At 42.9% G+C, this 24,639-nt stretch overlaps 1 protein-coding gene across 11 annotated transcripts in view; it reads left to right on the plus strand.

The window, feature by feature from the left end:
• The window catches only part of meis2a (Meis homeobox 2a), a 69,539-nt gene that overhangs the window by 35,312 nt on the left and 9,588 nt on the right, over positions 1 to 24,639 (plus strand). For all 11 annotated transcript variants that reach the window (XM_060879410.1, XM_060879417.1, XM_060879416.1 and 8 more), the window contains exon 10: positions 12,564 to 12,640. In XM_060879410.1, the coding sequence (XP_060735393.1) occupies positions 12,564 to 12,640 (77 nt within the window). The remainder of the gene's footprint in view (positions 1 to 12,563; positions 12,641 to 24,639) is intronic.

A 24,639-nucleotide genomic window follows, 5' to 3' on the forward strand; every position in this document is an offset into this window, starting at 1 on the left:
GTAATTTCTCCACTGGTGTTGAAAATCCCTGGTCGTTATTTAATGAATGAGCAAAAATGAGAGGTTTCACTAGAGGCTAGAAAGTGTTCACAGTGTGTGCGGATGATGGAGGTTTCTCAGATTCCAATCCAGTAGCTAAGCAGAGAATAAGCCTGTGTGTTTAAACGATGGCTCTCTCAGTGCTGCACTTCCAGATGATAGTGCTGGATGTTAGAATGTGGCAGGATTTTTTTTTTCTCCCATGCTTGGTTAGTGAAGCATGCCACAGGGGCCGCATAGATGGACGATTTGGCATTCAGAGGTGACTGCACCTCCTCTGACCTGAAGAGAAGCCAAACGGAGCAGAGAGCATGCAGAGCAGTGCAGTCAGATTTATAAACTCCATACCCCTTTAGAGACTCCTCCTACAGCCCACGCTTTAGCAGCAGGAGGCCCCAAATGTCCAACCCTCAGTCAACCATCCAGAGCAATAACACTGGTGTGCACACAAAAAAAAATCCTGGCCCTCTATTTCTCTAAACACCACAGTGATGTAATGGGCCATGGGGGCAAGATGAGATAAACACTCGTGCGGAAAGACTGAAGCTGACTGAAGACTTCAGGGGCCAGATGCTTATGTTTTTTATTATGCCATTTTTTAATTTGAATTTCCCGCTCATGTCTAGATGGGGAGCATGGTCGAGTTTAGAATCTTATTGCTCTCCCCTAGTCCCTCTCTGTTTCACCAGTCAGTGCCAGAGGTGTTAGCAGGGCTGGACCATGGCAGGTCACAGGCAGGCTGTGGCATTAATCACCATAGTGGCTCTGGATCAGAGGAGGGTCCTGGGAGATGGCGTTTTGTGCTGCAGGCTTCTATACAGCCCCTTTGATATTCAGCTCACACCAGGAGAAGGGAAATGCATGGGGAAAAGAAACAGCACAAACAGGGAAGTAGCAAAAAGCAGGCAAAAAAAGAAGGAAAGGGGGAGATGAGAAAGGGTATTTTGCTGCCATTTTGTGTTTTTAGCCCTCTTTTTGCTGATGTTGTTTTGGCTTCTGCTGATTAGAGTTTTGTCATTTAACCTAGAAGACTTTTTAAAGAAAACATCTAGTTTTTGAGTCATGATGGGAAGCTATTGTTACATTTTGCCACAGTAGCATGACAGCCATGGTAAAAACAACAAAACTACTGTGTTTTAAACAAGGGAAGTGATGTTTTGGAATTTTTTTTTTTAATTTTGGACAACATAATAATGGGTATTTTGGGAATACTATTTTGGGAATACCCAGTTGCCTGTAGGCTGTAATGACTGACCTATTTAAAATCTATCAAACGTCCAAAATATCTGTTTATTGGTAGAATTTGCACCGGTAGTTGCAACAAAAGAGAAAAAAATATGTACCATCTCTCCTCAGTGTGTGCAATAAGTATTTAGGTCAGAAGATTTATTTGCACAGCTGTGAAATTACATTTTTTTATATTTTGGTATGTTATATGATGTTCAGATGTGATTGCTTTATAACATTTCCTTTCATTTTTCAAGTTAATGGAGAAGTGAACTTGCATGTTGATGTGGATAGTTAATTAGCCAAGGCACCTTACGGCATTTGCTTCTCTAATGATTCCCCAGACACAATTTTCAAAGCTGTTGCCCAAGATTTGCGCACACCCCCCTGCACCACATGGCATCCACCCTGCCTGAATGCCCGAGAAACCATGTGATGTTTTAGCCCTGGTCCTCACATACTGCTATACACAAGTGCATACCAGTGCTTCCATGGTCGTTGAAATTTGTAGAAGCATGCATGGCTACACAGAGAAACACATATCACAGACTGCCCATTATCAAAAGGAATCACATTTGGCATACAAAGAACATGGAACACCAAAAAAAGAGTAAATGCAAATCTAAGTAGAGCAGACTTTGGCTTCAGATGTGAATCTTGTATGAATATTGATCATTGTGTGCTAGTCCCTGTATCCCCAGGGCGCTCCAAGGTTCACACACAAAAGCTTGCTGTAAAGCTTACAAACCGAGCTGCTACACTGATTTAGATAAAAAGGCCTGGTGCAATGTGGCACGCTTCTGCAGCCAGAACCACCTCCCTGCTTCTCCTTTTCTTTCTCCTCTTCTTCCAAAAGAAGAAGAAAATGGGGAAACCTATAATTATCCACACTTTTACGAATCCCCCTTAATGTTCATTATTTAAAACCATCAGCAATTACAAGTTCAAAGGGGTTTAGAGGGCCAGCAACCCGCATAATCACAAGCAAATGAAGTGCAGCTCATTCGTCACAGCAGAGTGCACTGGCAGGGGTGAATCATACACATAGTGACAGCAGTGATTTCCACACAGGCACAAAATCTCTTCCACCTCAGGGCTATAGCATGTTCTATCCCTGCCTGCAATCCTCTTAGGCATGCTGCATTGTGTTTGTCACCCCTAAGATACCCTCCCTACATGAAAAACATATCAAACTTCACCCTGCTTATTCCTACAATCATTTGCTTGTTGTCCCTGTGTTGGTGGTTGCCAGGCCGCCCACCAGTTTCTTTAGATCTCGCCAAAATAACTCACACTGCTCTTTTTCTCCCATCTCCCAGCCATTCATCTTAGATTTTCACCACCGTTGCGCCTGAGACATGCTGTAGATGTTTCATTGTGTATTAAATTTGCTATTAGGTTTAATTCCACCCAGGTACCCCCAGTTATCATTGTGGATGGGTTACAGTGGCTAACCTTGTCTTCAGGTGCCTGTTTAGCACACTGAGATGATGTCTCAGAGAACCAGCAGTTAGCTCCAGTTACAGCACACCCTGGGTGAAGGTCACTATGTACAAATCTCTGTGTAAAAACACACCTCACCAATTCCACAACAGACCCAGGTGGTGGGCTTTTCTTTTTTCTTCCTCTCTTTCACCATTTGTCACTCTATCTTTCTCATATCCTGTCTCTCATATCCTCTTTCCCTGTCTTGCTCTATCTTTCCCTATGTTCCCTTTCCCCTCTTTCTCTGCCATACCCTATATCCCAATCTTTCTGTTTCACTGGCTATCTATATGTCCTTCGGACTTGCTTCATTACTGCAGGTCACCTTTCCTTCCCTGCCCTGTCTTTGTGTCCTACTCCCAGATCAGCTGAACTCTTGTTCACATTAGGGATCTTTGATAAAATCTCCATGGGGACTTGCTCCAGTTCTCCCACTGTTTCCGGCCTGCTGCTCACATTGTGCTGCTCGCTCGCATGGGGCATACTTGAGTCTCCCCTGAATTCAATGTGTTGTTTCCATCTCTTCCTTTGCCTCAGTGATGCGCTGAAAATGCTGGATGACTCATTTTTCACTTAGAGGAAACTCCTCTGAGAAGGCAAGAGTTTGCTGTTTCATTAAGTCACCCATCCAGGCAGACATGTGCATTCAACAGAACCCATGTTTGCCCATGCAAGTGTGTGTATTAGAATGGAATCCATTGGGAGATTAATGGACTACTGCTTCTATACCATTGATTATCTCCACACCATTTTCTCTCTTCCTGCACAGATATTAAAAAGTAATGAAGCCTATGGAGAAAAAAGAAGGCAAGCCTTCACGCATCATTTTAAGTTATTTGGTCTCAAACCGAGAGGGATCTCTTTAAGGCACAGTTTGAGTAGAATTAAGTAAATAAATGTGGGGAGTGACATTGTGAAACATGCTGTGAGTGGAAAAGATGTGTGTTTAAGCAAAGACAACCTCTGACACATGGAACAAGCTTTGCAGATGTTAACAATTCTTACTTGTAGCATTCCTAGTGTTGAAAACGGCTTGTAATTGCTATAATAGATGTGGTAACCACTGACAGTAATGGAATTGTGGAGAACCATCTCAAGCCCCCAGAATTAGAGTGATCTGCTAAGCTGCTTCAAGATGTCTGCCGTATGTCTTTAACCACAACAGCCAAATACACTCCATCCTGGCCTTCTTGGCATAGACCCCCTGGTTGGTTTGCCCAAGGGGTGACTAGGCCCATTGTCCTCTGTGTTCTACATCCATGCAAACCAGCTCCACACAAGGTCCCAGACTGGTCAGAAAGACATAAAGTTCCCCTCCATAGTGGCCTTGGTGTAAGGCAGCAGGGTTCACTCACAAAAATGACTTCCTGAGACATTAATGTCAATCAACAGATTGAATGGGCCTCCTAGCTCAGGCTATTGAGACAGTCTAAAATATGAAGGTAAATTTGAAGTGTGTTATTATAAATCTGGTGGGAAAAATGTTTTGCCTACCTTGGTCAAGCTTAAGCATTGTTTTTTTTCCGAAGAAGAAAGTAAGCCTTCATGCCTTCAAAATAGAGCTGCACTATCAATAGCGCAAGCATTACTGAAGCACTTTCATACACCATTATAGTAGTATGGACTCTGATTACTGCTGATCAAAGTCTACTGTACTTTCCCTCGCTTGATTGCGCTGTGAAACATTAGTGGAGGCAGTGGCTGGGTGACAAACTGTGAAATGTAAGTGTATTAAAAAATTCAACAACAGCTGCCTTACACCTCACATCAGAGTGATGCAGTAGAGGAGAGCCTTGGGTTACGAGTTTGAGGTTGTGTTACATTCCTGATGAGGGAAGGGGCAGTGCTGCTTGTGGGGGTAGCTCAATAAGTTGTTGAAAAGAACACAGATGCTTGTCAACAGTTTCTGAGCCAGGGAGTCATCAGAGTGCATTTTAGCCCTAGAGGTTAATAACCTTCCCCTGTATTCCTAACCTGTTATAGTCCAGAAGACCTCTGCTCTCTCAGACTCTCTTAGAAAGCACAGAGTTTGAGCTCACTGTCTCCTGATTGTGGCTTGGGTCAGTCCAAAAATCTCTTAGTGGATCTCCAAATCTCCCTTTATCCTCCCTTCTAAGACAGCGTGTGAGCTTTGTGGTTAGTGGCAATGTTTGGATTACTCTAGCTCTCTTTGATTCCTCAGTATGAGGTATAGGTTGGGAAGGGGAAGAAGGAATAAAATTTTAAGAAAAGTACTATATTTAAGGCTAAAATGGTTTATTAACTTAATTAGAGTGCAGTGTGTTGCAAATTAAGGATTGAAGAAGGTGTATTTTATGAAGCTTGTATGTGTATGAGAGAAAGATATAATATTACAGTGGCTGTTACACAGATGAGAGTCAGACTCTCCTTGTCCCCTGGTCCCTGGACTGCTGCCTGATATGCGCTAACATGCGTTGCTGATCGGGTTAGCGGGAGACGGGAACGTTTGTGGCTTCCAGGCTTTTTTCATGTTTCATTAGTTAGAAAAACTGTCGGCAAGAAAAAAAAGGTCAGGCACGTTTCTGATTCAGCCCTCGCAACGGTCCCCTCCCCCTCCCCTCTCTTCCTCTAATAAGTGGTAAGCTGAGCAAGCTGATGGTCATCCTCCCATGGGGCTGTTGGGCAGTTGCCAACTTCCTGCCTGCTTTGTCAGTGGATAAAACTAGTAACAAACGAGGAGTCTATAGCCAAGCCGACCGACCAGGTCAGAGGTCAGCAGGCCTAGGGGCAGGATTGAGCAGAAGAGTACTACAGGGTAAAGGGGCTACTGGAATGCTCTTAAAGGAGGCTGACATGGCAGTGCTTAAATCCCTCCAGTCCGCTATCTGCCCTGTGCCTCTAAGAGCTATTTAAACTTGTCTTCTATCTCAACTCTGAAACATGGAGATTATCGAAGCCTATAATGCTTTTAAATTAATAGGAAATATAATGCCTGGATTTTCAAAAAAGTGTAGGATTTTATTTCTCATGTATAGTTAACACAGAAGATGAGCATTTTTGAAAGGTCTACGTGTATTTCCTGAATGCAACATACCACAGGTACTGCTGAAGGATTCCAGTTTGGCTAAACTCTGTCTGTCATCAAGAAGAGTTCCTGCAAATGCTAATGGAGTGGCTTTTAGTTATGTGTTTTTATACTTTTCTGCTGCTGCTGTCTCAAGTGTCTGTGCTTTCACAAGGATGAGTGTGTGTGTGTGTGTGTGTGTGTGTGTGTGTGTGTGTGTGTGTGTGTGTGCACGTGTATGTGTGTACATGTGTGTGTGTGTGTGTGGAGTGTTGTTTAGCTCTCTCCTCAGAGCCGGGTAAATGGACGCCATGCTTGACTTCTACACTTTTAGCATCATTAACCTACAGGAAGTGGCCCCTGCAGCTGTTTGCAGCCTGCTCCACATTCCCAGCTAATGGCTAATGTTGGGCTTACTCTTCTGAGAGTTTTGACCTTAAACCGAGTTTGACATCACAGATTTGCTCTTGTTCTTTGACATTATGCTCTAGCCTTAAAGGTTTTTGTTTGTCCTGTTGGTGTTACAGCGGAAATTTACTAAGTTTAGCGTTTTTAGCTTAATCTCCCTAAACAAATATCTTGCTCAGAAAAAAAGAGATCTGTTGTCTATGTAAATACTCCTTCGCATTAGCTTTGTACTTCAAAAAGAGAGAGAATTGGGAGTGCCTCTTCTCGAAGCAAGCTTTGTGGACTAAAGACATGCATTTTTCTTTCTATAGATAAGCCTCTACTACAGTCTTAGATCAGACCCTTGCCCCATTCCAGTTTCATTCTCAAAGCAAAGCAGCACCACAATGAAAAGCAAAGCTTGAGATCAGCTACACACTCCTGAGACCCTCTCAGACATGGGGATGGCTGACTGAAGGACTCTGGGCTCTGTGATTAGAGTGATTAGTGTTGTTTTTTCAATACTAAGTTATGCTATATTTGAGAATCCGGTCTCTTCAGCATTCACAAGTGAACAATAACCTTCTTTTATTGCAGTAGTGAGAGCAATGTATATGAAAGAATGAAAGAAAAGACTTGGAGCCTTGGGGATCTTGGAACTGGGGATTGGGATTGTGCTGAAGCAGTAGTTGGGGTTGTTAGATGCCTAATGGTCTAATGCCTGTGCCATGAGGAATCTAGAGTCTGTTGCTTATTGGTGCCATCCAGACCGATAAAGTCATTACAGAGTCTGGTAAAACAGAACAGGGGACATTGCTCAAGGGAGGGAGATGTTTAGTGGGGGCAGGGTATGTCTTGAGCTCTATAGTGACCAAATGTCTACATAATGAGGAATACAAGAAGATTTTGACATTGTACAAAGATTTGGATAATACCTTAAGAAACAACAAAATTATTTTACAAGATTAGAATTATTACAGAATCATGTGTTATTTAAGATACAAAAAGTATTAGTGTTCTCTAAAAGTGAATGATATGAATCACTGCAATATATACGAATACTTAATTTGTATTGGAAAGTCCATTGCAGGCCTAATGCATCGTCAACCCATTCTATTTGCTACTTTACAATGTGTGCTCAGGCTATTAAATAAGTGTTGATTTTTATGCACTAGGCTGGCCCAATCTGGCTTCAAGCTTGAATAGTCACATCACTTTATGACAGGCAATAGTGACAAATGCCTGGGCTTTGCCATGCCTCCTGCCCCAGCCATGTGCCTTTCCCTTTCCCTTTTACACCCCTGGCTTGGGTTTAACCACAAAGTCCAACAATGGACAGCCCTCAGCTGTTATCTCATTACTACTCCCATAAACAGTAGTGAGCCCCTACTTCAAAAGAATATGTGAATGAAGGCTTTGATAAGTCCATTGTCAAGAGTTTCTGACACTGAATCTTGGCCTGATGGGTGTTGAGAATAAGGCAGCACAGTGAGACACCTAGCTCAAACAAACTAAGTTAAACTCCTAGTGTGTAGTCTGAGTCTGTGAGAGAGGATTGAATTGGTTTGAATGGGTTGAATCCAGTGGCTGAATGGATGAGAGGCAGATTCAACCTCTCTTCCTCCTCTTTATCCCTCTTTCCCCTGCAAGGACATGCAGATCAAGTTGCTCCCCTTGAAAGGGCTGGCCAGTCATGGTGGAAAGGGAAGCCACGAACTTGATCTGATGATTAAACAGCCTCATCACTATGGCTGCAGGCCATGGCGCAAGTTGGCAGCAAAAGAAACAAAGAGGGGCTTTTGTCCCCCAAGTCATAAGGTCCTCCCTCATCCCTACTATTAACGCTGCACCCCGCCCTCCTCAAATACACACACACACACACACACACACACACACACACACACACACACACACACACACACACACACACAGAAAGTCTCTTGAGTTTGGATTAGGCTATATAGAGTATATGAGATGCCTAGTTTGTGACCAGTTGATTTGTGAATGCTCTTAGTAATACAGCTTGTTAATTTTCAGGTTCTTTAGTGGAAAATCAATATCAAAGTAGAGGAAGCCCAGTTCACTTAATAACTTTGGACTTAAGGGCAGCCCCTGCTATGAACCAAAGTTAAAGACTAAACATTCTAGTAACTGTCTGTCGGGTGTTTCTTGGCACTGAACACTGTGCGTGTGTATGTTGCCCTTAGATAGCCTTGGGAAAGAGTGTGGGAGTGATTGCTTTTTAGCCCTAATGCATGTTTGCCCTCAACAGCCCTGTTCTAGGACATCCTCAGGGGCTGACTCACCCCTCCCCATTACCCCTCCCCATCATGCCATGCAATTCGTTCTTTTTGCAAGGCAACAGTTTGCTTGGCAAGCGAACTGATAGCCAAAGTTGTTGGAGAACCTTGCAACTCTTCAGTAAACATAAATTAACAATGTAGAGCAAAACAGGGGACTGGCACAGAGCCAGCATTGCAGGATAGGAGTAGAGACAATTGCTACAGAGAGAGCAAAAGAAATAAAGAAGGGGAGAGATACACAGAGTGGCTGTTTGCCATCTCTTTGTAGCTTCTGGTGCTTAGGCATTCATTTGATAACTGTTTTACTTCCAAAGAAACAAGTGTAGTGGCTCTGCACCATACATATGACATGCTAACTGTTACTTTGTGGGGTGGGACATCACCATGCTGCATTCCAGGGAAGTGTATTTGTGTGAGACAGTTAAAAACCGTGATAGAACGTCTGGGACACACATTTTGATTTTGGAGGGCATGTATGTAATAGCTCACTCTAAATCAAAAAACGCGTGTGTGTGTTTCTAGGGGCTGGGTGTGGCAGTTCAGTTGGCAGTTCAGTCTGACTCATTGAGTCTTGTTGCATTCTTGCCCAATTTCACCCTGTTGTCAGGAAGCAGCTTACTCCCAAAGAAAATAAAACAAACACAAAACACTAACCTCTTTTAATTTGCACCACACACCCCAACACAGCCACTCACAGATACAGCCCCCTCCCTACACACACTAGAAGAACAAATTGCCAAATTGCTGTCTTTTATCTTAAACAATGCTCCCATTTTTAATTAATTATGGAACCATAATGTGACACCTAAGTGTCAGCTCACATATTATTGAGATACGCTCGGCTGTAAATACAGGATTTTCCAGTTTTTATTCAAATTCAGCAAAATATTTAAAAAAAAAATTTATGATGTAATTAGGCAACAAGTGTAGTCCTTTTAGGATGTATCTGTAATGTAGGTTTTATGTATGTCATATATTAAACATTTTGAATGACACAATTAACAAAATAGGCCTATGCTCATTATTAATTTGAGTGGTACTATATAATTAATTAATTAATTAATAATTTCTTCTTCTTCTTCTTCTTCTTCTTCTTCTTATTATTATTATTATTATTATTATTATTATTATTATTATTATTATTATTATTATAGCTAATATTTGCATTATAACCAAGTTATTATATTGCAGGTGCTCACTGTTAATAAACACATTAGTTCGTAGACATGGGTTGTGGAGGTGTATGTTGTGATTTGCAGAGATTCATTAGCATGAAGAAAACGGCAGGATTCCTTTTCCCCTGACCTGCAGCCTGCTCCTTTACTGATGAAGTCATCCATCAGCAGCATGGTCAGCCCACTGCTCTTAGGAGTGGTGTGTGTGTGTGTGTGTGTGTGTGTGTGTCTTGGGGGAATGCACTGTATTAGTACCAGTACATGGATGATGTTGGGGGTGATGTTGGGGGGCTGACGCTACAGCGGTCATTATGTTCGACCGCAGCACTCTGTAATTTAACCGATTGCAAGACTACAAGCGCTCACACCCGCATGAACAAGAACGGACACACACACACACACACACACACACACACACACACACACACACACACACACACACAATATGCACTTTGGGAAATAAAAAAAAACCCAACATGTACTTGCAGTGGACTGCGTGATCCAATGGCGTATCCCATGAGGATGAGTGAGTGAGAATGAGCATGTGTATGTGTTTGTGAGAGAGAGAGGTTGGGAGAGAGAGACAGAGAAAGAGAGACAGAGTGTTGTGGGGAAAAGCAAAGCACCAGTGCCATTAACAGGCCGCAGCATAATTAACAGAGTTGTTTCGATCGGAGGCTAGCGCTGGCCTCTGCAATAAAATAACCTGCTCATTTCTCTGCCTAATTATTTATAGACTGCACTTCTTCACATTTTGTGGTCAATCAGTTTCTCAGGATATTGGACTGGGAGTTTGTAATTCGCTCTATTGATTGGATTTGAAGCGAGCAAGGAGATTTTCAATCATTTCTCTGATCTTTCACAGCAAGTTTGCATTTCAGTCATTAAGTAAGCATGTTCTTCAGGGGCACTGAGGGAGAAGGCTAGAAAAGATGATCTGTATGTATTTATTTACCTCTGTCTCTGCAGTTTGAAGGCATGAGTGGAAAGAGTAGGTGGTCAACAGTTTGTAAAAAGCAGGGATGGATAGACAGAGTGAGACAGATATGGAGATATAGAAAAGGATGGTAGATGCAAGGCTGCATTTAATGCAGCGTGCAGAACAGAGCTGACAGAGTCCTACTGAATGAAATAGGAATTTTTTTTCAGTGTCATGTCTCTGTGGTCACAGAAAATATCCTTACTCTGGGTTTTTTAGCTCCTTTCTTTTTTCTGCTTGGGGTTTTAATATCTCCACTCTCCTTGATGAGACATCGTTCTTGTTTGTTCAATCCATTCATTTTGTTGCAGGCAGAGAGGCATGCATTTATCACCAGGCTGTGCTGCGGCACAGCCTGCCACAAGCCGATTGATGACCCGTGCCGGGCCCAAGCGGCCCAGGAAGCCTTAATACAATGTAAATGACTGAGGACCACATCCAATCTGGTGTTGTCCTCTCTCTCTCTTTCTCTCTCTCTCTCGCTCTCTCTCCCATCACCTCATTGCAGTATCATTACTGCCTCTGTGCTGTATCATGGCTCAACCCAGTTAATACAGGCTAAAGCAGAGCATTCAGACAGTCAGCTCTAGTTATGCATTGTTGTTCACTGATGAAAGGGGAAAGAAAAACACACACACACTCATACACAATCACGCATGTGTCTGTGTAGGAAGGAAAAAAATGGAGCTCCTTTTGCCAAAAAGATGTCATCACCAAGCAATCACAAAATGTATTTTTATGAAAGCATTATCATATTTCTTTGTTAACAATTTTGAAATATTAAAAGCTGGAGTATAAACAAGTGATTAAACAAATAAATTAAACATTCTTTTATAACATTTTAATGATCAGTTTATTTAGTTTTTGAATGAATTAGCAGCATTCTTTGAATGCTTTTATGATATTAATCAAATCGGCATTTGCACCTAGACGTTCCTTTTCATGCCTGCATGCGGACCCATACAGTATGTCTCAAACAATAATGATATGACTGCATACAAATCTGTACATATTGGACACCCTCGTATTACTACAGAAATGCATCTCTTCAAATGTATGTATATGAATGCTAGGATTGTTCAAGTGCTTGTGTTTTTGTATTGAATATAAAAGTGAGGTATGATGTTTGTTCTGTTGTGAGCTTTGAGCCCTAATCTGGCTCTTAAAGATATCTGTCACTACAGATCTGGGTTGTTTTGTCATGCTCCATAGCACAGACAGGCAAGAGAAGAAAAAAAAAACCCAGGCCTGTCATTTCTGTTGTCTTGTATTTGGCATATTGAAGCTGACACAAATTGTGTCATTACATCCGTGGTTGGGGAATTATATTTTCAGGTAGAACTTGCAGCAATGGGAAATTCTTCTGAGAAATGTCTTGCTTTACTTACTTGGCCAGCCTTCAGGAGCAGTGGATGAAAAGACACCAGGGACAAGAGAAATTAGCCTCATATGTTTTTCCTTGTTGTAGCAGCTTAGGAATTGAAGATGTATTCTGTCCTTGTTCACTCAGGTCTGGGTTTTGTGGAATTCTGTGGAGTTCAGAGGAAGTGGCAAATGGAATGATCAGCATGTTACAAACAATCTGTAGCTGTAAAAAGTGGAAGTGTGCACTGTGGATTTGTGGTTATCTATTTGGGGTGGAGCAGCATTGCTGCCACTGACAAACTTGTTTTACTGCCCCTAACAGGCATACGTGTATGTGTGTACACATGAGCATTTGAGTAGGGTGGAGGTCATGACTAAACATGCACACCATTCTGTTAGTGTAACCAAAGTAGGGCTCTGTATTACACAACTCACTTGGCATGGACACATGTTAAAGACAAACACCAACACTGATTTGGGTCATACAACAATAAGGTTCTCACATAAGCCATAAAGAGTGTAAGCCATAAATAGAAAAAAAAAATACAAACAAACTAAAACCTATCTTATTTTTTCAGCACCCATACCCATCAGAAGAACAGAAAAAGCAGCTAGCCCAAGACACAGGCCTCACCATCTTACAAGTAAACAACTGGTAAGTCAAGTCTTGATGTTGCTATCTCTGTCACCAGCAAAGCTTGGTCTTTCATTTTTGAAAGGTTTCACATGCCTCTCCCTTCCAGCTAAGGCAAGACTAATGCTCATAAACTGTGCAAAGCATTTTATTTACAGTTCTTCGCCTTTTCCACATCCTTCTCAACCTCCTGATCCTCCGTGGCTAGTAAGCAACTAAGCTATCAGTAAAGTGTTTAGCACTCTGTTTGATATATATATATATTCACTTTGATATGTTTAAGCAAAAAAGGAAGATCTGACGCCTCCGCCCATGGTCCCAACAGTGATCCTGCTTCCTCTATCACTTGCAGTGCCGACAATGTCGCCCACCCCTCCCCAAAAAAACCTTTTCCCATTTTTAACATGCTATATGGTGGATTAAGGCTCTGGTGGCCTGGCCTGCACTGCCTTTGTACATGGCTTACCACATAACTGGGGGTGGTGGATTAAATAAAATGATCACAGAAGCAAAGAAATGATACATGAATTACTTATCAAAATGCTATGCCTGGTTTTATCTGCAGCTTCATTTTGTTCAGTACATTCTGTCGGTGATGTTCAGATTAATCGAACTGACAGCTTCTTTTCACAATTCTGGGGATGGTATTTGAACGGATTTTGGGTTTTTACACAAACTTAATTACATGGAACCTCATTTTATCATTCTAATTCCATGTACAGGGTTTTCTATTTACAAATGAGAAGTCCCTGCCTTTTATTTGCAGCCTTTCTTAATATATTTATCAAAGCTAGTTCATTTACAGAGTGCTCTATCTGTTCTATACAGGCAGGCTGACATTAACCAAGCTTTTAGGTTTATCTGCCTTGCAGGCTCACAAGCCACCCGAGGGTCAATTGATTTTTTCCTTTTTTTTTTTGGTTCTGTGATTCATTTTTTTTTAAACATCATTTTTCCTGGATCACAATGAGCGACATGCCTGGAGAATTAGCCTGATTTGTCTGCCTTATCTAGCAGCCAATTTTTTTCCTGGGGAAGTCAAGCTACTTAAATTGACCACAGGAACTGCCGTTATCTGCCTTTAATGCACCCTACAGTGTGGATAGCATTTCAATTACACTAGTAACTAAAGATTAGCCCCCGCTTGGCTGTTTCATGCCTCTTGCTGCCATTTCAGTGTGCCATGCACCTTAGCTATAGGAGCAGAAAATTGAGTTGCCTTGCCTGTGTCATGGTGATTAATGCAGAATAGACTGCTAAACTGAGAGGTGCTGGAACAAGACAGACAGAAAAAAGAGTGAGACAGACAGACAGACAGACAGGCAGACAGACAGACAGACAGAAAATGCAAGTACCCTATTCATTTTAGGCGCTGAAATCTCAAAAACACAGCATGTTGCTAATGCTTGTAGAGTCTGCTGGAGTCTGGTGGATGGAAGCATCCTCATTATGTTTACTTTTTTAGTGAGAGAAAGTGATAAGACCAACACTTACTCTTACCCATATAAAAAAGGATCTTCCATGCTAACAGTGCAACCTAACAGCAACATGTTTCTAAGACTTCGAAAGATGAGCCACAGACAGGATACATTTTTTTCTACCGGTCAGGCTGAGACACTGAGTTAAACATGTCTTTGTTCAGACATTGCCCCCCTCCTGCTGGTGTCTTCTTGTCCTGCTGGAGGTGCTGTAGAGATCAGGATATGACAGACCTCTGCCATATGAAATTCCTGTTGATAGGCCAAAAGGCTTTGAATTCCTGCTCTAAACAGGCATTGTGTATGGCCTTGCTTTGATATCGGGCACTGGCGTGGATCTAGCCGGCAGCACAAAGAGATAGCAGTAAGGAAGGAGAGACAGGGAGAGGGCAAGAAAGAAGGCGGGGAGGGGTTGGGGTTAGGGCAACGTCTTCAGTTTCTAGTTGTCCCTTAGGGGAGGATGTGCTGAATCACGGCTTTGTCCTAAGGCACAATTGGCCCTGGAGGATGGCACAAGGGCGCTCTGTGTGAATATCAGTAGACGGTGCATCTCTCTCTCACTCACTCTCCCTCTCTCTCTTTATCCTCCGTCCTTCTCTACCATCAAATCTCCCTTACCTGCCCGTGTACCTGCTCTCACCTAGGCTGCCCTTAGGCCAACTCCAGCTGTGCTTATGTGTGTTTATTTGTCATGCAGTCCTTATAGACTTCCTAACCATTCTTCTACTTCTTATTACTCCCAACTCCTGAACTCACCTGCATGAGAGAGAGAGAGAGAGAGAGGGAGAGAGAGAGAGAGAGAGAGAGAGAGAGAGAGAGAGAGACAGACACAGAGAGATAGAGAGAGAGAGAGAGAGAGAGAGAGACAGACACAGAGAGAGAGAGAGAGAGAGAGAGAGAGAGAGAGAGAGAGAGAGAGAGAGAGAGAGAGAGAGAGAGAGAGAACAAGAATCCTCAAACAATAACCTGGACAAGAATAATACTCACTTCAGTAAGACACTCCTACAGTGCAGGTTAAAGTACAGTGTGTCTGTTTGTGTATAAAGGTGTGGCATTAATAGCTCCTCAAACAATAACCTGGTTTGATTGCTGAAATGACACAACATCCTCAGAGATAAAGGCTTCAATATGCTGGCTATTAGTCAGCCTTTCTACCAGCTATGCTTATTTACATTTTGTGGTTTTCTGAAGTCAGGCAAGTACAGCCAAAATGTGGTTTGTTTGACTTTGTATGTGATAGCTTGCTGTTCTGTCCTGAGGTAAAAAGAAGCCAGAGAGGAAAGAGAGAGAGAGAGAGAGAGAGAGAGAGAGAGAGTAAAATGGGATGCTCCAGCTGCAGTTGTCATTCTCAAAGCCTGTGTGTTATTCTATCAGTCTGGGCTAAATGGGGCCTGACCGCATCCTTTCATGTCTCAGCATCAGGCTCAGCACGACATGCCTCTGCTTTACTCCCTAAACACACCGACCAAGCATTAGTTACCCCCTCCTTTGCCCAGCATAGCCTGCCTGGCACACCGCTGTTCCACAGTCTGAAAGATGAGTCTGATGACAGACAAACAGAGAGAGAGATACTAAAAAAAGGAAGGAAATCAGCCCTTGTTGGGTTGTCGCCTAGTGTGCAAGCACTGGACCATTTCCCTGCCACCAGAGTCATCACTGCTGCCACTGCTGTGGATCACCAATAACAATAAGGAGGGCACTGTGCCACTTTCTATTTTTATCTACTCTTCCCTCTCTGCCTCGTTTATTTGTGGAGGAACAAACAAATATAGAAGCAAATGAGAGGGTAAAATGAGAGCAATAGGTAACTTATTAAAATCAGGGCAGAGAAAAGACACTCTCCCTTCTTGTCCCATGTGATGATGAGGTCACATGAGACCATTGATAACCATAACCTGCCAGTGAAGCTGCAGAACCATTTTTTAGGAGGAGCCCTATTTTAACTCCACATGCTCAAATGCTTAGATTCTACATTGAAATGCCTTTCTTAATGCAGCGTCTAAGCTGATTTTCATCTTGCACAAATTAAAACTGCCAGCATTGCCAAGTTACCGCTGAACTGCCCTCACAGGCCCCTCATACCCCTTAAACCCTTGCCAGTCTGGACCAGCACAAGTGCTCCCTGCACTGTCAGCTTTGTTAATGGCTTCGTAACTCTTGCTAACCTTAAACACTCAAGTTAAACATGCACAAACAGTGCTGCTTTATAATTTTTTTATGATTTTTTATGACCTCTTACCTGGCATGCCTAGCTGTTATGAAAATCAAAATAATAACCTTTTCCAAATGTAAAGTAAAAATCTAAATTGGCAGGATTGCATGTCTTTTTTTTAAACGCCTAATCAGCAGCATGGGATTTTATGAAAGTAGGCTTTTGAGTTTAGGAACACCCACTTTTCTCTTGTTTTGTTTTGCATACACAGATATATAGGGTACAGCTACAGATATACATATGACACATACTATATATACTATATATATATATATATATATATATATATATATATATATATATATATATATATATATATATATATATACAGGACAGTTGACTGAAGTTGCTGATTATCCGTTTAACATTGACCCACATGGAAATGTCAAGCCTTTTTTAGGATGCCACCTGGGAGTCCCAGCAGCAACCATGGTGCATCGTGCTCTTTCTAAATATACAGCTGCAGAATGAAGTGGATGAGAAGAGATGAGTAGAGGCCTGGCTAGGGAGCGGCTGTGGCTGGCTGGCAGAGCAGCCACATCATCATCATCCCCCTCATTTAGGACCCGCTAATTGGCAGTTAATTAGCAGAATTGACTCTGTTGTCAGATCCCAAGTGCCTCACCCCCCACACTCCCTCCACTCTAGGATCATTTGATCTGGATATCCCCCATAGTGCCACAGTGATAATCCGATTTCATTGTGCAGTGAGTCTCCTGCGCGTGAGTAAATACATATCTCACATTTTGGCAAGAATAGCAGGCTTGTCCTGTCATCACAACAGTCTGTTAATGAAGAAACATCTCAGTATGTATCAAATATACTCTGCTTCCATGTCTACATTTTCCCCACATGATGAGAACACATTTACATGGGAGTATATTAGTGTGCATGCAGTGATGCCAATGATAGGTGCTGAGCTCTCGGGTGTCGTTAACAGCCGGCCCACCTGTTAAAATGCGTGGGTGGTAGCTTGGCAAGGTCTTTCTACACTTATTTTGAGTGCTGCCACTCAGCTATGACCACCAGCTTGGCAATCACTGGCTAATAGTGTTAGAGCCTGTTCTCAACCTCCTTCAATTCTAATTTTAAATTTAATTGGAATTAACTGAGTTGGAAAAAGGACAATCTGACTGTTTGGAGAATCAATTTGCAACAATGTAGTGAAAAGGATGTGTGCAAATGGAGAAAGTTGTGTATAGTGGGAATAAAGCATGTACAGTATGGGGGTGTCTTTGTACTCCTGTAATACTTTTGGTTTGTTTTCTGTTCCTCAGTGTTATGATTTTATTGGTGGATCGTTTAATAACAAGAGCTATGCACTTCAGAAGTTTGTGTGGGTGAGCAGTCTTTTTTTTATAACATGGTAATTTCTGTTTGAGGGGGAAAAATGCTGCGAAGGGTACGAGGCCAGAAGGGGGAGAGGGAATGAGAAGGAGAATGAGAAGGGCAAATAAGTGGGCTAATTTATTTCATTTGCAGGTATGGAGTTTAACGGAGAGGGAAGCAGAGGGGGGGGTAAGAGAGGGAGAGAGAGAGTATCTTGGAGTGGAGGATTGCAGTTTTCATGAATAAGCAGCTTAATGTGCGTTGGCACCCTGAGTGAGCCTCACTGAGTCTCCATGCACCTCAGGCCATCTGTGAGCAGAATAGCAATTTTATTACGTTGTCATTAAACCAATTTCACAGCAGTATTGTTTGTTAATGAGCAGTCGCAAACGAGCGGAGATGTCACGTACTGGAATAGCAGCAAGATTTGTGACTTCTCCTCTCTTGTTTTCTCTCTCTTCCTTTTTTTTCATTTATTTTATCCCTTTCCCTCCTTTTTATCCATGCCGGCCTTGCTCTCACTTAGGTTCTCTCTCTCTCTCTCTCTCTCTCTCTCTCTCTCTCTCTCTGTCTCTCTCTCTTTCTCTCTCTCACACACACACACACGCACATTCTGGATTACAGGGAGCAAAAGCCCATAAAAGGAAAAAGTGCTTAAAGATAAAATGTAAAGTCTATACAGTCAAGGCTCTGTTTATGAGGTTCCATTTCACTTTAGTGCTCATTGGATGGAATGGCTTCTCCATGGTTCTTCTCACTGTACAGCTGTAAGGGCTGTGATATTAGCCTTGATTTGTGCGTCAGCCCCACTATTGTTCGTCAGAGATAATGGATATCTGCGTGCTTCATTGAAAATAAGGAGTAGAACATTTTAAATGCTTTACGAACAAGAGAGTAAAGTTTAAGCTTGTAACCATAGTTTGATTCACATTGTCGTTAGGTTAAACATGGAAGCCCATTAATCAATGAACCTTCAGTTATACCACAAAAGGTCCTCATTGGCTATGCAAGCAGCCTGGTAGTGCTGGGATGTATGGGCCTTGTCACTGCAGAGCTTCCTGTCTGTGTACTCTGGCAGTGCTACTGAAGGGGAAAGTTGCACACAGATCAATTGGCTTTTTCCGCAGCTGACATTATTTATAGAGAGCCGTATATCAGCTCTTCCTCCCAGCCCAAGCATGGGGTAAATACAGCCCACATTAGAGAAATAAAGCCTACAGTGTAGAAAGGCAGCGAGGGAGAGAGAAAGAGGGAGAAAAAGAAAGATGAAAAAAGAGGGGTGGGATTGAAGGAGAGTAGTGTTGTGTGGTGCATTCTTCCTGCTAACATTACAACAGAATAAAAGGGCATTCGAGAAAAAAAGAATGTCCAAGTAAGGGTGTGGGCCTACAGACTGAAGGCCGAGCAGTGAATTGAGGAGTTTGTCAATATAAAAGTGTGGTAGGGTGGTGAGTTGTAGGTTTAACAGGTGCATACAGTTAAGCCTGGGGATGTAAAGAGAGTGAGAAGGGGTGTGGGTTATGACAGGCAGCTCCAGACATGACTGATCCAAAATAAACTTTTCCAGCCTGGCCGTCCGGCATTTTCACCTTGTTCAGACATGCTTTTTCTCGCTCTTTCTGGAGGCTTTTTCTTTCTTTGCTTATTCACTCATTTAACCTGATAATCACTTCCACAAACAAGGCCCTAATGTATTTCTAGTACCTGTCTGATGCTTTCTTTAGAGCCTTAATTTTATCGCCAGTGCCCTGTGGTGTAGAGGTGCATGCCAATAACCCCATCATGGAATACACAATAAATCAATAGTCTGTTTTTGTTTCTGTAAGCACCTCATGCCAAAGAGCAAGGCTGTTACGGATGAGGTACCATCACAACCAGTGCCAGAACACTACATAGATGTCCCCAAGCCCTGGGAAACAATTCACATGTTGGAATGCATCCCAAATTCACATGGATACCAGAGCACTAATTTGCCATTTTGCATAGATGCTGAAAAATAGAAAAATCAACCCAGCACTGTTGCTCTTTACTCAATAGAGTTATCAAAGCAGGCAGGCTGCTATCGTGACCATTGAGCATAGCCAAGCTTGGAAACACAATAGAGCTCTATCGCCCACCTCATTCCCTGTGCTTGGCCTTATGAATATTTATCAAGCCATCACAAGGGTGATGTTTCAATTTGAGCATGTGCAGTGCAACTGTCCTTCTCCAAAAGCTGGTGGATGGGACAAAAGCAAAAGGCCAGAAATTGTTAGGAGTTTTAGTTGGTGATCCTGTTTTTCATATTTTTGTTCATCCCTTAAGTGGTCTCCTGCTGACTGGAACAATCTTACTATAAGAAAAGTGGTTATCTGTCTATTTCTCATTCTCTGTGTTCTTTATGGCCTTGATGCAAAGCGTTGTTCAATGCTTTGCTACAGGATTTTCATTAGTGAAAGTAGGAGTGTGTGTCTGCAGAGGAATGGAAACTCTCACTCACTATACCACATCCAGTCTCCACCTTACAATCTATCCTGTAGGTCCATAGGTCCTGGTCTGGAAGAGAGAGATAGAAGGGAAAATGAGAAGAACATTATTTTTAGAGTTTGTCTAGCTGACTCATCCTACTGCTGTCTTAGTAGTGATGCTTGAACATGAGCTAATAAGAACAGGACTAGTCTTGAAGAGGCTTTTCAGTAAGTGGCCTGGATGAAATAATGTCATGCTGAAGGTACATTTGTGATGTAAGGACATACACACGCCCACATGTACAGCTTCAGGGCTGGACTAGTGTTCATGGGGGTCATGGGGTCAGTCCCTCCAGCACACTGGACTATTTATACTGGTGATGTGTTGTTTAGCTTGTCGCCCTCAAACATGCCTGGAGGTTTAGTGTGTGTGCATGTGTGTAACTACTGAGCCAAGTGCCACATCAATTATTCAAGAGAGGTTCCAGAAAAGCAAGATGTTTAACTGCTGGACCTGACTGTGTCTTATTTGTAGGGCTGCTATTGTGCTCATAAACACAGATAAACAGGCAAAAATGCACACTGGCTATGTGGTATCCCAAGGGAGGAAAAATATTTAGGAACCCTATAATAGATTGTATTTCTGTTCCTATACCAATGGTGGTAGCATCCATGTTTCAGTCATTAGGGCAGTGTGGCATACTCTCTCTCTCTCTCTCTCTCTCTCTCTCTCTCTCTCTCTCTCTCTCCCGCTCCCTTTGCAACTTAAGATGGCTTTTTCTAATTGCTGAGATGTTGTATTTCCACTTTCCACTGCCCTACATTCAGCACTCCCTCAGAAGACAAAGGGGAAAAGGGAAAGAAAATGGGGGCAGCCTTCTACCTACTTTGTGTTCTCTCCGTCTCTTCGAAACCCTCATGTGCAATTCAGCGGTATTTGTGTTATGTAAGAAGAACATTTGAAGTCCCTCTATACAGGCCTCCCTCTCTCATGGCAGCGGCCCATTATATTCCCCACTAGAATCTCAGTGAGAAAGACGTTTGATATGAGGCAAAGGAAATAGATTGGCCTTATTTCCTGTCTGACTGTAGCCACACAGGCACCCATGTTGCCAAGATGATGAAGTCAATTGACGCTCAATTTTGTTTGAAATCTCACGCCTCTGTGGCGTCATTATCATGTTCCCCTGGTAATCCACAAAGCCGTCTGTTTAGTTCCTGACAATATAAGGAGTCTTGGAGTCTGTTACTCGATTACCAAGGCTTGTGGGACGGGAGGGAAGGTAGAAAGAGAGTAACTAGAATGAAAGGCACGCAGAGAAAAGGCCTATATTTCTTTTAGCATGAAGAAAATGTGAGGTGAGGGTGCATGGAAATGGAGATTATACCTGCCCTCCTTACTATGCTGCACAAAAAAACTCAAATATGGCTCAATGGAAAGAGAAAACAGGGGTGAGAGGTGGGCCCTTCTACACTGAAGAGAATGGGGCTACTGACCCCAATGCATGACCTTCTCATTTCCAGGAGGTGGAGTAATGATAGAGACTTTCTGCTGCTCTCTGGCTGTGTTCAATAAGAGGCAGATAATTGAGAGCATTAACGGCTGAATTGAATGACTGAGCAGAATCCCAGAACCCCCCCAAGCCCCCTGCACTGACCTACAGCAAGGTCCTGGGCAACACCTGCCCTCACCATTTACCCTCAAACATCTTTCTCTTTGTGTGTGTGTGTGTGTGTGTGTGTATGTGTGTGTATGTGTGTTTGGTGTGTGTGTGTGATTTTGGCACGTGTCAGTCTGCTCATTGTTTTATATGTTGCTCCCATGTTAAATAACCTGAGCAGGAAAGGTGAGCTGAGATTCTTTTGAGGAATGAGACTACCTTACAGCACTGGCCACCTCTGTCAGTCTCTATATGTGCAAGACAGACGTACATTTATGTCGACACACACAGGATGTTTCGAAACGCACTTCAAAAAGGTGCAAAAAATACCCCAAAATGTAGCTGTTTCTCTCTGGTACATGGTAAAGGGAAAAGAAAGAGAATGGCTTATGTGCTCCTATAGACCCTCATCAGAAGGGGGGTTTCTGAGGGGTATGGGGGGGTGGTGGGTTGAGAGAATGTGGACAGACTCCTAATGCTTCTTCTGGCAGTGATAATCAAAAATAATAGCACTGGTAAAAACATTCCAGAGCAAAGGTGCCTGCCTAGAGAAGAAAGGGGATTAATGAGGGGGAAAGATTAGGTGCTGCCTGAAAGTAAAAGCGCAAGAGGATGAGAGAGAAGAAAAAAGGTATATTCTTCTCTCTAAGGAGCTGAAAACTGGTAGTGCTAGTGTAGGTTAGCTTTGCTCGGTTGCTGCAAGAAGAAGGCCTCGTTCACACAGGTGTGTTGACGCCTGGGGCTGCCTTGGCCTCAGCCCGTTCCATTCACAGACTGATTTGAACAATAACTACTGTATATCTTAAAGCAGGGAGTGGGGGAGCGTCAAAAGGAGATGCCTGTGAGCTGTGTTGGGGCCAAGAAAAACCTCGGCGCAGTTGTCAGAGCTTGTTGATATAGCATGAAAAAGCAGGAGAGGTTTTTCTCACTCTGCCCCTTTCTTTCCGCTCCTCAACCCCCTATCAACTCGTCTCCAGTAGATTTGGCTGGTTTTGTGCCGCAGGACAGAATGGGGAGAGCAGAATTGGAAGAACAAAGTCGTGCTGTACGAACCAGCAGCTGCTGCTTGCAGGATCAAAGGCACGACAACCCGGGCTTCCTGGCTTGCGCCACCACACAAGGTGTTTGACAGACAGTTAACAGCTGGGCCCACTCCTTCCACACAGGGGTAGACTTGGACTGTCCAGCAAACTGGGGTGACATCCCTTAGCAGGGTGTTCCCTGCCTGTTTGTGGGATTGTAACTAAATGGGAATGTGCCACAGGTGCTGCAGCTCTACACTGCCTCTCAGTCACGTTTATATCTGTGTAATTGCCATGAAAGGGAGAGTTATAGGGAAGTTCTCTTTTCTACAATTCTGGCAACGCACAGCTCATGGCTGAGTGGAAAAGTTCCAGAACTGCATTTTTTTTTTTTTTTTTACGTGGAGCTTGACTCTTCTGATGGATGCCATTCTGGAATCTCTGAAATGGATTCAGCCATCCCAGCATGTCTGGAGACAGAGCCAAAGTCATTGCTTTGCTCTGACTGCAGCATGATGCTTAAGAGAAAGAGAGAGACAGAGACTGAGAGAGAAAGACAGAGAGAGTGCCGCAGTGCAATTGATTTATTTTAATTAGCAACTCATTAAAACATGTCAGTTTGCAAAACAAATATATAATTCTTTGTCTGATTTTCCACTTGGATCTTAATGACTCCTGCTGACGAGAAACTGGTGCAAGAAAATAGCTCACAGAGACAAAGAGTGAGAGACCGAGTACAAATTCTCTTCATATGTGACAGAGAGGAATGCAGCAGGAGTTGGGGGGAGAGCTGAAGCCTGTGGAAAAAAGTGGGAGAGGGAGAGGAATGGCAGGGCCAAGGGAGGAAATGAAGCGGTGAAATCTGCCAAGGTAAGAAAAGGTGAAGCACTTTTCCTTTCTAAGAGGAGGAGCAGAGAACTATGTAAACACCACAATGGTCTGAACACAGGCTCCCACAGCCGTTGTCCAAAAGAGACATGCACACACACACAATCCTGCTCAGTTTGCTCTCCATCTGTACTGAATCAAGCGACAGGCTGAGGTAATGCTTGCCGCGTTATGTCTCCCGACTCCTGTTTTAAGTTAAAGAAGAGAGATCTCATGAGCTGGAGACAGCCTCTGCACACTCCTCCCCTCTCTCCCAGCGTCACTCACTTTTCTCCACCCCTCCTCTGCACTGGCTTTGAATAGATCCTCTCAGATAGTTTATGATAAATCCACAGATTGGCACAAGCTGGCCACCAGCTTAAATTGTTACTTTGTCTGTCCAGCAGTCCGATATGAAATCTGTATTTACCCCGTAGCAGATTAGAAGCTGACGGTAGCCTGCAGACACAAGCCTGACCCTGTTAGTGGGTGATAATTGGGACATGTTTGCTTTTATTAAACCCACACTTCCCAGGTTTAATCTGTGTACACTTCCCAGGTCAAAGTTGAAGCTGAAGTGATTTTCCCCCTTAAGCCATTAAAAAAAATCTTACTCAACAATGACTTGTTTTCTCTTAGAAGTGAGATTTAATCAATAGCAGACAACAATGCTGTCAGAAGTTTTTTGCTAGTATATACTATATACCTTCCCAGTCATTTTGACTGATTGTTTGATTATCACTCGTTTTGCACATTTGTCCATGCTTCTTAAAGCTTCTCAGTCTGAATACTGCCCAGGTAAAAACTCAGCTCTCCACTTTAGCACTAGGTATAGAGTACACTACAAGCAACATTGTCATTCTGGGTATTTTGCTCAGTCACTGCAAACTTGTCAAAAACATGACCCTGGTTCTGATTGGCCAAGTTTCCAAGACTGCTCACCGTGATTGTTTAGGTCATGGTAATAGGGTCTCTCCTGGCTTGGTTCCAGGGCAAGGTGGTTT

The sequence above is a fragment of the Tachysurus vachellii genome, chromosome 10, assembly GCF_030014155.1.
Source record: "Tachysurus vachellii isolate PV-2020 chromosome 10, HZAU_Pvac_v1, whole genome shotgun sequence".
Classification (NCBI taxonomy): Eukaryota; Metazoa; Chordata; class Actinopteri; order Siluriformes; family Bagridae; genus Tachysurus; species Tachysurus vachellii.